The sequence below is a fragment of the Equus caballus genome, chromosome 28, assembly GCF_041296265.1.
Source record: "Equus caballus isolate H_3958 breed thoroughbred chromosome 28, TB-T2T, whole genome shotgun sequence".
Lineage (NCBI taxonomy): Eukaryota > Metazoa > Chordata > Mammalia > Perissodactyla > Equidae > Equus > Equus caballus.
This window is the reverse complement of record NC_091711.1, coordinates 43,079,638-43,092,139: the sequence shown is the minus strand read 5'-3', so window position 1 is coordinate 43,092,139 and position 12,502 is coordinate 43,079,638. Positions and strand designations below refer to the sequence as shown.

The 12,502-nt window shown below is 36.5% G+C and overlaps 1 protein-coding gene across 1 annotated transcript in view; it reads right to left on the bottom strand.

The window, feature by feature from the left end:
- EP300 (E1A binding protein p300) overlaps nucleotides 1–12,502 on the bottom strand; it is a 75,010-nt gene that overhangs the window by 51,244 nt on the left and 11,264 nt on the right. The window contains exon 2 of the mRNA XM_001502341.7: nucleotides 3,234–3,871. Coding sequence (XP_001502391.1) covers nucleotides 3,234–3,871 — 638 coding nt within the window. The remainder of the gene's footprint in view (nucleotides 1–3,233; nucleotides 3,872–12,502) is intronic.

Here is a 12,502-nt window from a genome sequence, read left to right as displayed (position 1 = left end):
CTAGTAGCATCCCCATATTCTCTAGCCAACTGCTGTTCATGGGGTTGGTAGATTTGATCTCCCCCATTATAGCCGAGAGCTACGCCTCTAGAAGATTCCAGCTTCACTACATGATGTAGGTTTGATTTCTCCCCTACCCCATAAAAATGTTTTAAGAACATCACAAAATGGGAACTACAATAATACTAAGCACTTGCTACTACTCCTACTGTAATAATAAGGGTTTACTATATGCCGCTCACAAAGCACTTGCTTATATTAACTCATTTAGTTCTCCAACAATCCTATGGGGTAGGTACAGCAAGCAACTTGCCCAGTGTAAAAGCTACTATGTAAGCGGCTGAGTCCATGTTTAACCCAAGCAATTCTGCTCTATAGTCCACACCAGTAACTATGATTCTTTTATTAGTTAATTTCATCTCTTCATACATAAAGGATAGTTGTTGGGAAAAGACTTTTCAAAGTTTTTTATTTCTTTTGTCACCAGCATTTTTGAGGAGGCAGATATAAAGTCTTGTGAAGTTATCGGAGAGTGAAATGATTAAACCGAAAAGCTGCACAATATGCAGCTAAAGAAGAGGCTTGTGGTACAGCCTAGATTCTAACCCAGGTAGCATGGTTCAAAATCTGTGCCTTTCACTGTACGCTCCTGAATTACTCAGTCAGAAATAACCTTAAGACATAAAACATTTTGTGTTTGATTATTTTATGGTGACTCCAAAATTAAAGATTAGGGTAAAAGGGAGTATGATCCAAGTTTCTTTCAATACATCAGAGTCAGACTTTTGATACAGTATATTGTTATAGTAGTAATGACACAACCTGCCTGCACGTTTTGAACCACAGATTTGTCCACAAAAAGAACTGTGTACAAAAGCCACTGTCATTTGCCAACAGGGTTCAAGTTATCATGTCTCATTGAAAATTTCCTTGTCTTAATTCCTGATTCTTAAATATCATCAGGACTGTTAAGAATTTTGGAAGAAATATAATAAATATAATCAACTCTATGAGGTAATTTTAGGACCTGGTACTATGGAAGGACAACTGCTAGTCAACAATTTGAACATCTGACTTGAATTTATTTTCATCTTAAATGGGAAAATATAGAAAAGGCTTTTTTCCTGCCATAAAGAGAAAATTAATTGTTTTATGAAAGTACTTACTTGTATATTATTTGGGTATCTCATCCTAAACCTTCATAACTCCAAAAAGTTCATTTACTAAACCGCTATAAGTGCTTTATAAGTATCAACTTCTAAAATATAGGTGGGACTCATTCAAAACAAGGAGATATTTTAATAAAGTTTTTATGTCTGAATTCTCCCCTCCCACAAAAACATAAGCTCCACAAGAAATGGAATTTGTGTCTTTTTTGTTCACTGCTATATACCCAGTCCCTGAAACAATGTTGATGCAATTTGTGATTTAGATTACAAATAAAACAGTGCCCTACTTCCAGCCTAGGCATTCTCCTTTCCTTACTTTACTTTTCATCATAGCACTTAACTGAAATACTATAAATTTACATCTCAATATGCACACTAGAAAGTAAGTTCCATGAAGTAAGTTTATTCATTGCTCCATCTTCAGCACCAAAGCTAGGACTCAGTAAATATTTAATCACTTTAGTGAAGGTTTACTGTCTGTCATCCCTCCTCTCCCCACAGGAATATAAACATCAGAAGGGCAGGGACTCTTCCTTCATGGCTATGTTCCTAGAACTTAGAAGAGGTACCTAATAAATTCCACCTTCTTGTTTCTGGTTCTCATTCCAAATATTCTAAGTAAACCACATCAACACAGCAACATAAAAGTGCCAGAAAGGGAGAATCTACAGAGCAGGTAGGGATGCCAAACAGAATCCTTCCCTAAGTTGTCAATATTCTTTATTGCGTAGCAAAAAAATATTCAAGAGCTTTCATATATCTACACGTGACCTCAGTCCCCCGAATCCCAATTCATCCCTGTGTCTTATTTCATCCTTGAACTCTTCCACCATCATGATTCTTAGGAACACAAAAGTCCTAACGCCTACCCAAATTATTCGTCTTACAGAGAAAGCTTGCTTCTGGTTCCTTGTGAAAATCTTACCCATCTCCAATATCACTTTCCAAGCAAAGCTATCTCTTTCATTCAACAAATATTTACTAACTACATGCCAGGCACTGGCAACTACAGTGTGATGTCATTTTGAGGAAAAGGAACAAAATATGCGGAAAAAATATGAAGGCTTAGCATCAAACATATGCTTATAATGTCTTAATTATACATACAGAGTACACACTTAAAATGTTTTTAAAAATATATTTAGCATTCTTTACTTAATAAAGCTAAGAAAGTAGGTTTTTTAAAAAAGAAGAAATTTTCAAACAATGGACAAAATTAGGTTAACTGGAATACCTGGAATGTTAGTTGAGGTTTCATAGTAAACTAATGCACCTAAATTTCCATCAAATAATAAGGAAAAACAATATTTAATAAATCTTTTAGAATAAATAAATATATCTCTTAAAAACCAGGGACATCACAAGCAGTGAGACCAAAAGTCTATCTGAAGACAGTATAATGACAGCTATCTCAAAACTGTATTTTTATAAGGAGGCTATGATGGCTGAAGTGGATTTAGAAATAAGATGAGGGGCCAGCCCCATGGCCAAGTGGTTAAGTTTGCGTGCTCCACTTCGGTGGCCCAGAGTTTTGCCGGTTCAGATCCTGGCCGTGGACATGGTACCGCTCATCAGGCCACGCTGAGGTGGTGTCCCACTAGCACAACCAGAGGCACTCACAACTAGAATATACAGCTACGTACTGGGGGTCTTTGGGGAGGAGAAGAAGAAGAAAAGAAAAAAAAATTTTGGCAAGAGTTGTTAGCTCAGGTGTCAATCTTTAAAAAAAAAAAAAAAAGAAATGAGATGAGATGAAAATACTCTAATACTTATGCCAGAGATAACAGCAATTAGCTGGCAATCATTTGGAGCAAACTTTGAAGGTATACAATACCAGTCAGTTGTAAAACAAATGTTTTACTTAAATTTAATATAAGAGCTTCATACAATTTGTGACAACAGGGTAGATCCTTAGCATACAGTGTGTGGGGAAAGGCAACACAATGTAGAAAGATTAAACATGAATGGCAAAGAATAAATGACTAACTGACCTCAAGCCCTCTCTCCATCACTGGAACACTCAAACACATACCGATAGTGCATACAAACCCAAACTGCTCTTACCTTAAGAGGCTGGGGGCCTCTCAATCCTGTTTGTCCTCCCATCTGGGGAGAGCCTTGCTGCAGTGACTCAGTCATTAAGTTGCCAGCATTTCCCATGCCTGGGTTTGGGTACTGCATATTAGGTCGCCCCCGGCCTGCTCCAATTGAACCATTCATGACTTGATTAGGCATCATCCCCTGTCCATTGCCTGCAGTCAACATTCCAGGATTCATGCCAGCATTCATCCCTGTGTTCATTCCCATCGCAGGTTGATTTACGGGACTGTTCATCATACCCGTTCCGGACGGCGTGGGACCCTGATTTGGTCCACTAGTGCCCATCCCCATGTTGGGAGAAGTCAGGCCTGCCTGTGCCATTGGGCTTTTGACCATGCTATTTATCAAACCTAATCCAGGACTGTTCTGTTGGGCCTGGCTGGCCATGCCTTGGCCTGGGCCACCAACTCCCATATTGAGGTTAGGGGAACTACCAGACCGGAGCAATTCTGACAGCTGTTTATGTTTAGAGGCTGCATCTTGTACTATACCAAGACTTGTCTGAAGCTGATTAATATCACCACCATTGGTTAGTCCCAATTCTGTAGAGGTGATCAATTCATCTGGTAAGTCGTGCTCCAAGTCAAACAGAGAGCCAAAATCTAAAACCAAAGAGGAAGATAAAGATTAAAGTTTGACAAAATCAAAATTACAAATTGTTCTATATTTTGTTCTCGATAAGCATAAATATCATTTCTAAACCTCACTTCATGGAATTCTATCTATACGTATTGCAGTTTTTCATTTTATACTAAAAAAAGTTTTTGTTATGTATGTATTTAAAAATTGGATAATATTTGGTTATGCCAACAAGTTTAAACACTTATGAACTACCTAAAATAAGACCAAGGAGAAAAAGATTAAATCTTAGTACAGCACCAATTACATGAGTTGCTGAAAGTTTGTATTGATAGTCATGAAAAAAAGATACACAATTAAGTTGTACAATATTCCAGAACTCCTTAGAAGAGGTTAACATAATCTACACACAAACTAAATTCAGAACAAAAGATTTAAAATATTATTTAATAATAAAGACAGACAACTGATACCAAAGATCTGCCATCTGCAGAACACTCAGTGTGAACTCTATGCAGAGAGCGCTGTCTACCACTCCATATCAGGTTCTCATCACAGTGCCTGCCACAAAGTAGGTCCCTGATCTGAGTGAATTTGCTTTCACTTGAGCTCAGCCTACAGATTACTTTTCCTTAATCAAAACCTAGCTGGAATAGGATACAAAACCATGCCTCTAGCTCCTTCAACAACATAGAAACCACCTCCACCCCACCCCCACCAAAAAGAGAATACAAATTATAGATTAACCCAGCGTTTCTCAACCTTAGCACTATTAAACATTTTGGGCTGGATAATTCTTTGTTGTGGGGGAAAGGGGGACAGTCCCGTGCATTGTAAGATACTCAGCAGATCCCTTGTCTCTCCTCTCAACGCCGGTAGTACCCCTACCCGATTTGTGACAATGAAAATTGTCTCCAGTTAGCACTAAATGCCCCTGGAAGGGCAAACCTGTCCCTGGTTTGACCTGTTAACAGCATTGACCCTTTATATAGAGATCGAGATGTTTGAGTTTTCCTTCCTTTTAATTCTTCAAGTAGTTTTCACATTAAAAAGGCATTACTGGGTATTTAATAATTAAATATACTTGAATCTACAACTGATTACCCTATTAAAAAATAGTCTATCCCCTGAAGACAAGATACCACTTTAATAACGATCTACTTGGTCCAATTAACCTCAGTTTCTAAGTACAACTCTTCCTCTATGTGCCCTTCTATCATGGCACTGAAATTATCTGTGTCTGTCTCTCTCTCTCTCTCTTCCCCCCGCCATCTGTTCTCCCTCACCAACCCCCACCCCACTCAAGCACCCAGACTGTAGTTCTTTGGGAAGGACATGTCTTACCACTTATACACCAACTCCTTGCCTAATGCCCAACACAATTAAGCATCCAGTCATATTTTAATTGAATTGAATTGCATCCCAGGATCTCAAGACATGATTTAGAGAGGAGACTTTTACAGAACTATTTTCTTTCCTTTTGAAGAATCCTATGTGCCCCTCCATTGCAAAAATAAATTGTGCCTTATGAATAGTTTTGGAATATAAATAAAGTTTCAAATAAAATTTATCTGACACCACTACTCAAAGACAATTGCTTAATATACTGATATATTTCCCTCATCATTTCTATTTACATAACTCACAAAACTGGGATTATACATACTTTGAGAGATTTTGCATTCTACTTTTCCCCTAGAGTATACAAGGAAATATTCTATCAGCATATTTTTAGTGTTGAATTTTTAGGAAAAAACTAAAATAATCTCTAGCCATTTAGAAATTTAAAAAACACATATACATAAGTGATAAAGAGGAAATCACAAAAGAAACTGAGTAATAAAAATATGACGTTTCAAAACTTAAAGGCTTATGTTAGAAAATAAAACAAAAATAAGTATCCAGGTTATTATGTTATAAAAAGAATAGGAAGATGATGATGACAGATAAAAAGCAATTATCAACACAAGAGAAAAAGAGATACAACTGAGAGGGTATCAAAAACCAGAGGTGGTTCTTTGAAGAGAAATGAAAGATAAACTTGTGGGAAGGTTAAGGAAAAAGAAATTAAAAAGAGAAAGCAATGCCACTAATCAACTTGATGCAAAAAAATTGAAGAGACAAAAAAGATAAATTCCTGAGAAAATACTCACCAAACCTTAATTAAAAAAAATTATCAGGGATAAATCTCCCAGATTCTCCAACAAATCAACTGCATAAAAGGAAAAAAAAAAGGAGAATGGGAGAAATTATCAGAGATTCAACAACGAGATATAGCTTGTTTGGCTCCTGATTCAAACCAACTGTAAAAACATATTTTAAGAAGAGAATCAAGGAAACATAAACACGGACTGAGTGATGGGTAATACTACAAAATTATTAATTTTGGTGGGTGTGATAATAGCATAGTGACTATGTTAAAATAAATCCTTTTAACTGAGAGACATATATTGCAGTATTTCTGGTGAAATGACATGTCTGGGACTTGCTTTAAAGCACTCCAGCAAAAAAAAAAGAGGAGAGGGAATGGTGCAAAAATACTGGTAACTTGAAGTAACAGGCACATGGGAGTTCCTTACACTATTCTATTAAATTGAAATTTCCCATTTAAAAAAGTTTAAAAGAAGATACGGCAAGTCTGAATAACCCTATTACTATTAAAGAAAATGAATTATTGCTTAATCTTTCCACAGAGAAAACATCTGATCTAAGTGTTTTTACATGCATGCCCTACTGAACTTTCAAGGAAAAGACAATTCAACCTTACACAAACACTTCTAGAAAATAGGAAGAATATTCTAAAAATCACACATGGTCAGTACAAGAAAAGAAAATCATGAACATAGAAGAATCCTTAAAAAATGAGCAAACCAAATTAATCACTGTTTTAAAAATGTAATATCGTGATCAAATTGGGATAATCTCAGGAATCCAGGGGGAAGGGATCAGTATTAGAACCTTAGAACATTTATAAATGTCACTCACCATATTAACAAAGGAGAAAGAAAATATACGATTCATCTCAATGGTTGCAAGAAAAAGCACTGGATTCCATACCCAATCCAATAAACAAAACAAAACAGCACTCAAGAAACTGACAGGAACTTAAATTGATAAAAAGGTTTCTTCTAAAACCTAAAAACTGACAGCAAATATGCCTAATGGACCAACGTTAAAAGCAGTGTCTTCAGCATCAGAACAAGACAGATACCCACGAAAGCCAGTTCTATTCAGCAGTATAGGAGTATCTAGCCAAAGCAATAATACAAGAAAAATGACAAGTAAAATGACTGGAAAGGACAAAGCACAACACTGTATGCAGATGATATATCAACACAGAAAATCCAAACAAAGAACTGGAAATAGTGCAAACAAATTAAATTGCATTTTCGTACATCAGCAACAAAAGGAAATAATTTTTAAAATACAATTTAGGATAACATGGGGAAACAGAAAAAAATCTGATATTATGTTATCATAAAATACGTGTTGTGAAAGACTACCTAATAAGAACAATCTGAGTACAAATCCTGAATATTAAAGACATCAATTCTTCCCCAATATTAATCTATAGATTCAATGCAATGCCAACCAAAATCCTAACAGTTTTTCAGGGAATCAGACAAGATGATTCCAAAGTATACACAAAAAAACCTAGTTTCCACCTTTCCATAATAGGAAAGTACCTATTTCATAGGTTATTCGTAAGGATTAAATGAGTTAATATATGGAAAGTATTTAGGACAGTGCCTGGCACATATTAAACACCATGAAAATATTATCTATTATTATTATTCAATGGAATTATTACCCTATTACAGGACAAGACTACCTTATAATAATGAGAGCAAACTTTTATCAGGTATTTTCAATGTGTCAGGCACTGGTCTTCACACCTCAATAACTGTAATATTCTCCGTAATCCTCTCAACAATCTCAGAAGTAGATAACAGCCACATATGCAGAGTTCACTGAGGAGAAATCAACTTCAGTAATACAGAAGTCTTATTCTAGGCTCTAGAGTCTTGAGGATTTTAATTTAACCTGTACTGCAGCCAAATCTGCTGTACTTGGTTGCTGTTTCATGCTTATGCAAAACATTTAACATCACATCACAAAGTTAAGCTCCACTGTGAAGGAGACAGGCGGCTTTACATTGGTAGACCTGGAAAATAAAGGTTATAGGGTTTTTCTTTTTTATCGGCAATCCAGTACTTTCAACAGACCTAACTGTAGTTACTACTACAAGAGACCCACTTAGTTTCAACTCAAAAATTATTCCTAATACTCCTGTTTCCCAAGATGGCTCACTTTGTTACAACTTCAACTATGCACTTCATATCATCTCTCTTTTGTTATAGCTAAAGATTTGTATGCATCTTCTTTACCAAATTATAAGTATCCGAAGGATAAGAATCTCATTTAATAGATATTTACATCTCTCATACCATCTAGAACATGCTCACAGAATGAATCTGATAACAAATGTTTCTAGAAATTCTACAATTGCACATTATAATTATTCATATCTGACTGAATATTTATAACTTCCTAAAAGTTTTCTTACCTCCACTTAAGGCCTTTTATTTTCAAATACTGTATTGATTAAATTTGGAAGACTGTAAAAAAAAAAGTCAGATAGACTTTGACCTCTGATCAAACAGACTCTATCATTTCACTAGGTATCATTAACTGACATCATTACTCCTAAGCTATTTTGATTGTGCCTCAAAGTTCTGGACATTCATGATTCCTAAATGTCACCAGCCATCACTGGTATCTAACTTGACACTGCATAAGGAGTCTAAATACTTGGATTTAAATCCAATTCTACAAGCTGACTTCATCTAGCTGTCACTTTCCTTTTTTATTTTTATTTACTTTTATTGAGGTAATACTAATTTATAATATGATACAAATTTCAGGTGTACATCATATTTTGATTTCTGTGTAAGCTACATCATGTTCACTACCCAAAGACCATCCATCATCCATCCATCATCATACACGTGTGCCTAATCACCCCTTTTGCCCTCCTCCCTCCCCCCTTCCCCTCTGGTAACCACCAATCCAATCTGTTTCTGTGTGTTTGCTGTTTTTAATCTTCCCTTTATGAGTGAGATCACAGAATATGTGACTTTCTTCCCCTAACTTATTTCGCTTAACATTAATACCCTCACGGTCCATCCATGCTGTCGCAAATAGCAAGATCCCATCTTTTTTTATGGCTGAGTAGTATTTCATTGTGTATATATACCACATCTTTATCCATTCATCCCTTGATGGGCACCCTAGATTGCTTCTAAGTCTTGGCTATTGTGAATAATGTTGCAATGAACATAGGGGTGTGTATATCCTTACACATTTGTGTTTTCGTGTTCTTTGGATAATACTCAGCAGTGGAATAGTTAGATCATATGGTAGTTCTATTCATAATTTTATGTGGAATCTCCATACTGTTCTCTGTAGTGGCTACACCAGTTTGCACTCCCACCAGCAGTGGGTGAGGGTTCCCTTTTCTCCACATCCTCTCCAATACTTGTTACTTCTCGTCTTGTTAGTTATAGCCAGTCTGATGGGCACGAGGTGATATCTCATTGTAGATTTGATTTGCATTTTCTTGATTATTAGTCATGCTGAACATCTTTTCATGTGCCTCTTTACCACCTTTATAGCTCCTTTGGAAAAATGTTCAGATCTTTTGCCCATATTTTAATTGGGTTGTTTGGGGTTTTTTTTGGTTGAGATGCATGAATTCTTTATATATTTTGGATATTAACCCCCTATCAGGTATATGGTTTGCAAACATTGTCTCCCAATTGTTAGGTGGTCTTTTCATTTTGTTGATGGTTTCCTTTGCTGTGCAGAAGCTTTTTATTTTGATGTAGTCCCATGTGTTTATTCTTTTGGTTCCCTTGCCTCATCTAGCTGTCACTTTCTAACTGTGAGCTCAAGTTACCTCTTCCATCAAGTTATTTTACCTCCCTCATGGAGTTGTTTTAAGAATCAATGAGGTGGTTCTCGAAGATTCTAAAAGACAGATTCTAAAGTATATAAATGTGTAATATAAATGTGTAAATTTATTAACACTCTTTTTTAAAGTTATATACCAGGTGGGGCAGAGCAAGGAATCATGTAGTACAGTGTACACCTGGAAACATGAGAAAATGAAAAGCACAACAGTGCTGGCTGAAGAGGAATTGGGATGATGAAGATCCATCCTCCTCAGGCCTCTTAGAACACTGCCCCGGGGCCAGCCCAGTGGCACAGCGGTTAAGTTCACATGGTCCACTCTGGTACCCTGGGGTTCACCAGTTTGGATCCAGGGTGCAGACCCATGTACCACTTGTCAAGCCATGCTGTGGCAGGTGTCCCACATATAAAGCAGAGGAAGATGGGCATGGATGTTAGCTCAGGGCCAGTCTTCCTCAGCAAAAAGAAGAGGAATTGGTGGCAGATGTTAGCTCAGGGCTAATCTTCCTCAAAAGAAAAAAAAAAAAAGAAAGGAAAAAAGAAAAAGAACACTGCCCCTTCCAGGGAGGGCCTAAATTTGAAAAGTTTCCCCGAGATTACACTGTTTCGTTGTTGAATCAAGACCCCATTAAAGTCCCCTGGGTCCCAGGCCAATGCTCTATGTAAGTAAGCAAACAACCTTCATTTTTAGCAGTTTTTTTAGATTATTGAACATTATGAGAACCATAACTTTTCTAAACATTTTAAACTGAGAAAACAATTTTTTAACAAAATTTAAATATTTCCAGACTAAGGAAAATTACTCAAACTGTAAATAATCAATTCTATACTGGTAGAGTTAAGAGTACTAAAGCTCAAAAACCTGGTATGTGGATTTCATTTTAGCCATCAAATTTCAAATCCTTCCCCACTAGAACTTTCTGCAAGGTTTTCCTAGAAAAAAACCTGGTAGCAAGTTCATGAGCAGCATATTGTAAAAAGGCTACTAAAATAAGAGATAACGTCTTTAGCCAAAGTTTGTCACAAACAGAAAATAAAACCTAGTGGTCTAAAACTAGTAAAAAAGCAAGTCTCGAATGAAAAGCATTATGTATGAAGATGCAAGGGGAAAAATAATGAAAATTTTATATGTCATAATTTAAACAAATCCTATTCAATAGTGGGTTTCAGTACTGACCAGCCTCAATTCCATGCCTCTTTAGTGAGCTCCTTAGGTTCTCCCTTTTCTTTTAAGGAAACGGAACAAATAAAGGTTCAAATAAATCATCTTCTAAGGCTCAACTTGCCCTTCACAGGGATCAGTTCAGATCAGCCGAATAAAATTTAGATGTTCAACAAATAGAAGCAGCAACCTAGAGGCTCCTGTAACATAACAGTGTGAGATTTTTATTCTAGAGAGAACACTGATCTACTGAAGAATTTCAAGTAGAAATACGCTATGAACAAATCTGCATTTATTAGAGCCCACTAAGGCAAACAGGAAGAACAATGAATCAGACAGACAAATCCAGGGTCAGGAAGACTGGTTAGGAAGCTGCTGCTGGAGAAATAAAGAAAGCTCGCACTGAAGTCTGGAGCTTCTGTCTGGAGAAGTACTAAAGGGGCAGAGGCATCAAAGAGGCCAATCAAAAGAACTCTCTGACTACAGGTGGAGGGTTAAGAGAAAAGAAAAAGACAAGAATGACTCCTAAGTTTCTGGCTTGGACAACCTAAGAGTATAGCGGTACCGTTATCTAGATGGGCAATCAAAGGAATACGTGGCAACGTGGGAGAAATGTGCTTGTCACCATAGGACAATAAGGGGGCCAGTGGAAATGCCAGTATTTAAGGGACAATGATCTTAATCAATAAAGGATGCTAAAACCCAACATTCTCCAGCCTGTCCACCAGGAATACTGTCCTGGACACCAGGTTCCAAGAAGGAAATGTTAATGGTGTCCCATGCTCCAGAGAGAATTCACTGAATGTAGATAATAGGAGATATTTAGTAATCTAGGTAAGAGCAGCTCAGTGGAGTTGTAAAGAGCAAAAGCAAGACTGCAGTGGATTTAGAAGTGGGAGATAAGAAAGTAAAACACCAAGTATGAGCTCTTATATTTAATTTGCTTCCCCCCCACCTTAATTAGAAATTTCTAAGTCTGAATTTTATTCCATTACCTTTAAACTATCCTATGGCAAATATTACAAAACGGTATCACAAACAACTGATGAAATGAATGAACTCTGACTATCTCTAGTAAGACATTTCCTGCTTACTTTCTAAAATATCAACCAATCAACATCATCAGCAGGCTATTTCAACCACATAGTTTGTTGACAAGTTCTCATAGGCATTTAAAGATGCTCAAACACAAAACGACTTTGAGGAAAATGTTTCTTCATCTGAGTGTACATTCAGTCTAAATATAGCGATGCAAAATGTGACTGACAGACAGATTTAAATCTGATTTGAAAAGTTTAGCATAATACATGAGGTTTATCCAATGGACCGTGTATTAGAAATGTGACAATTTAAACAAAAATGAATTTGGACTGAACATGTGGGAAACTAGTGTTGAGTCAAAACATCCTTTCATTATTACATCCTGGTTCTGTAGGTCACCCTTGGTGTCTTCTGTATTGCTGTGGTCCTCACAGCAGATTTAACCATACAATCTCTTGTAAAATACATACTTGGTTCA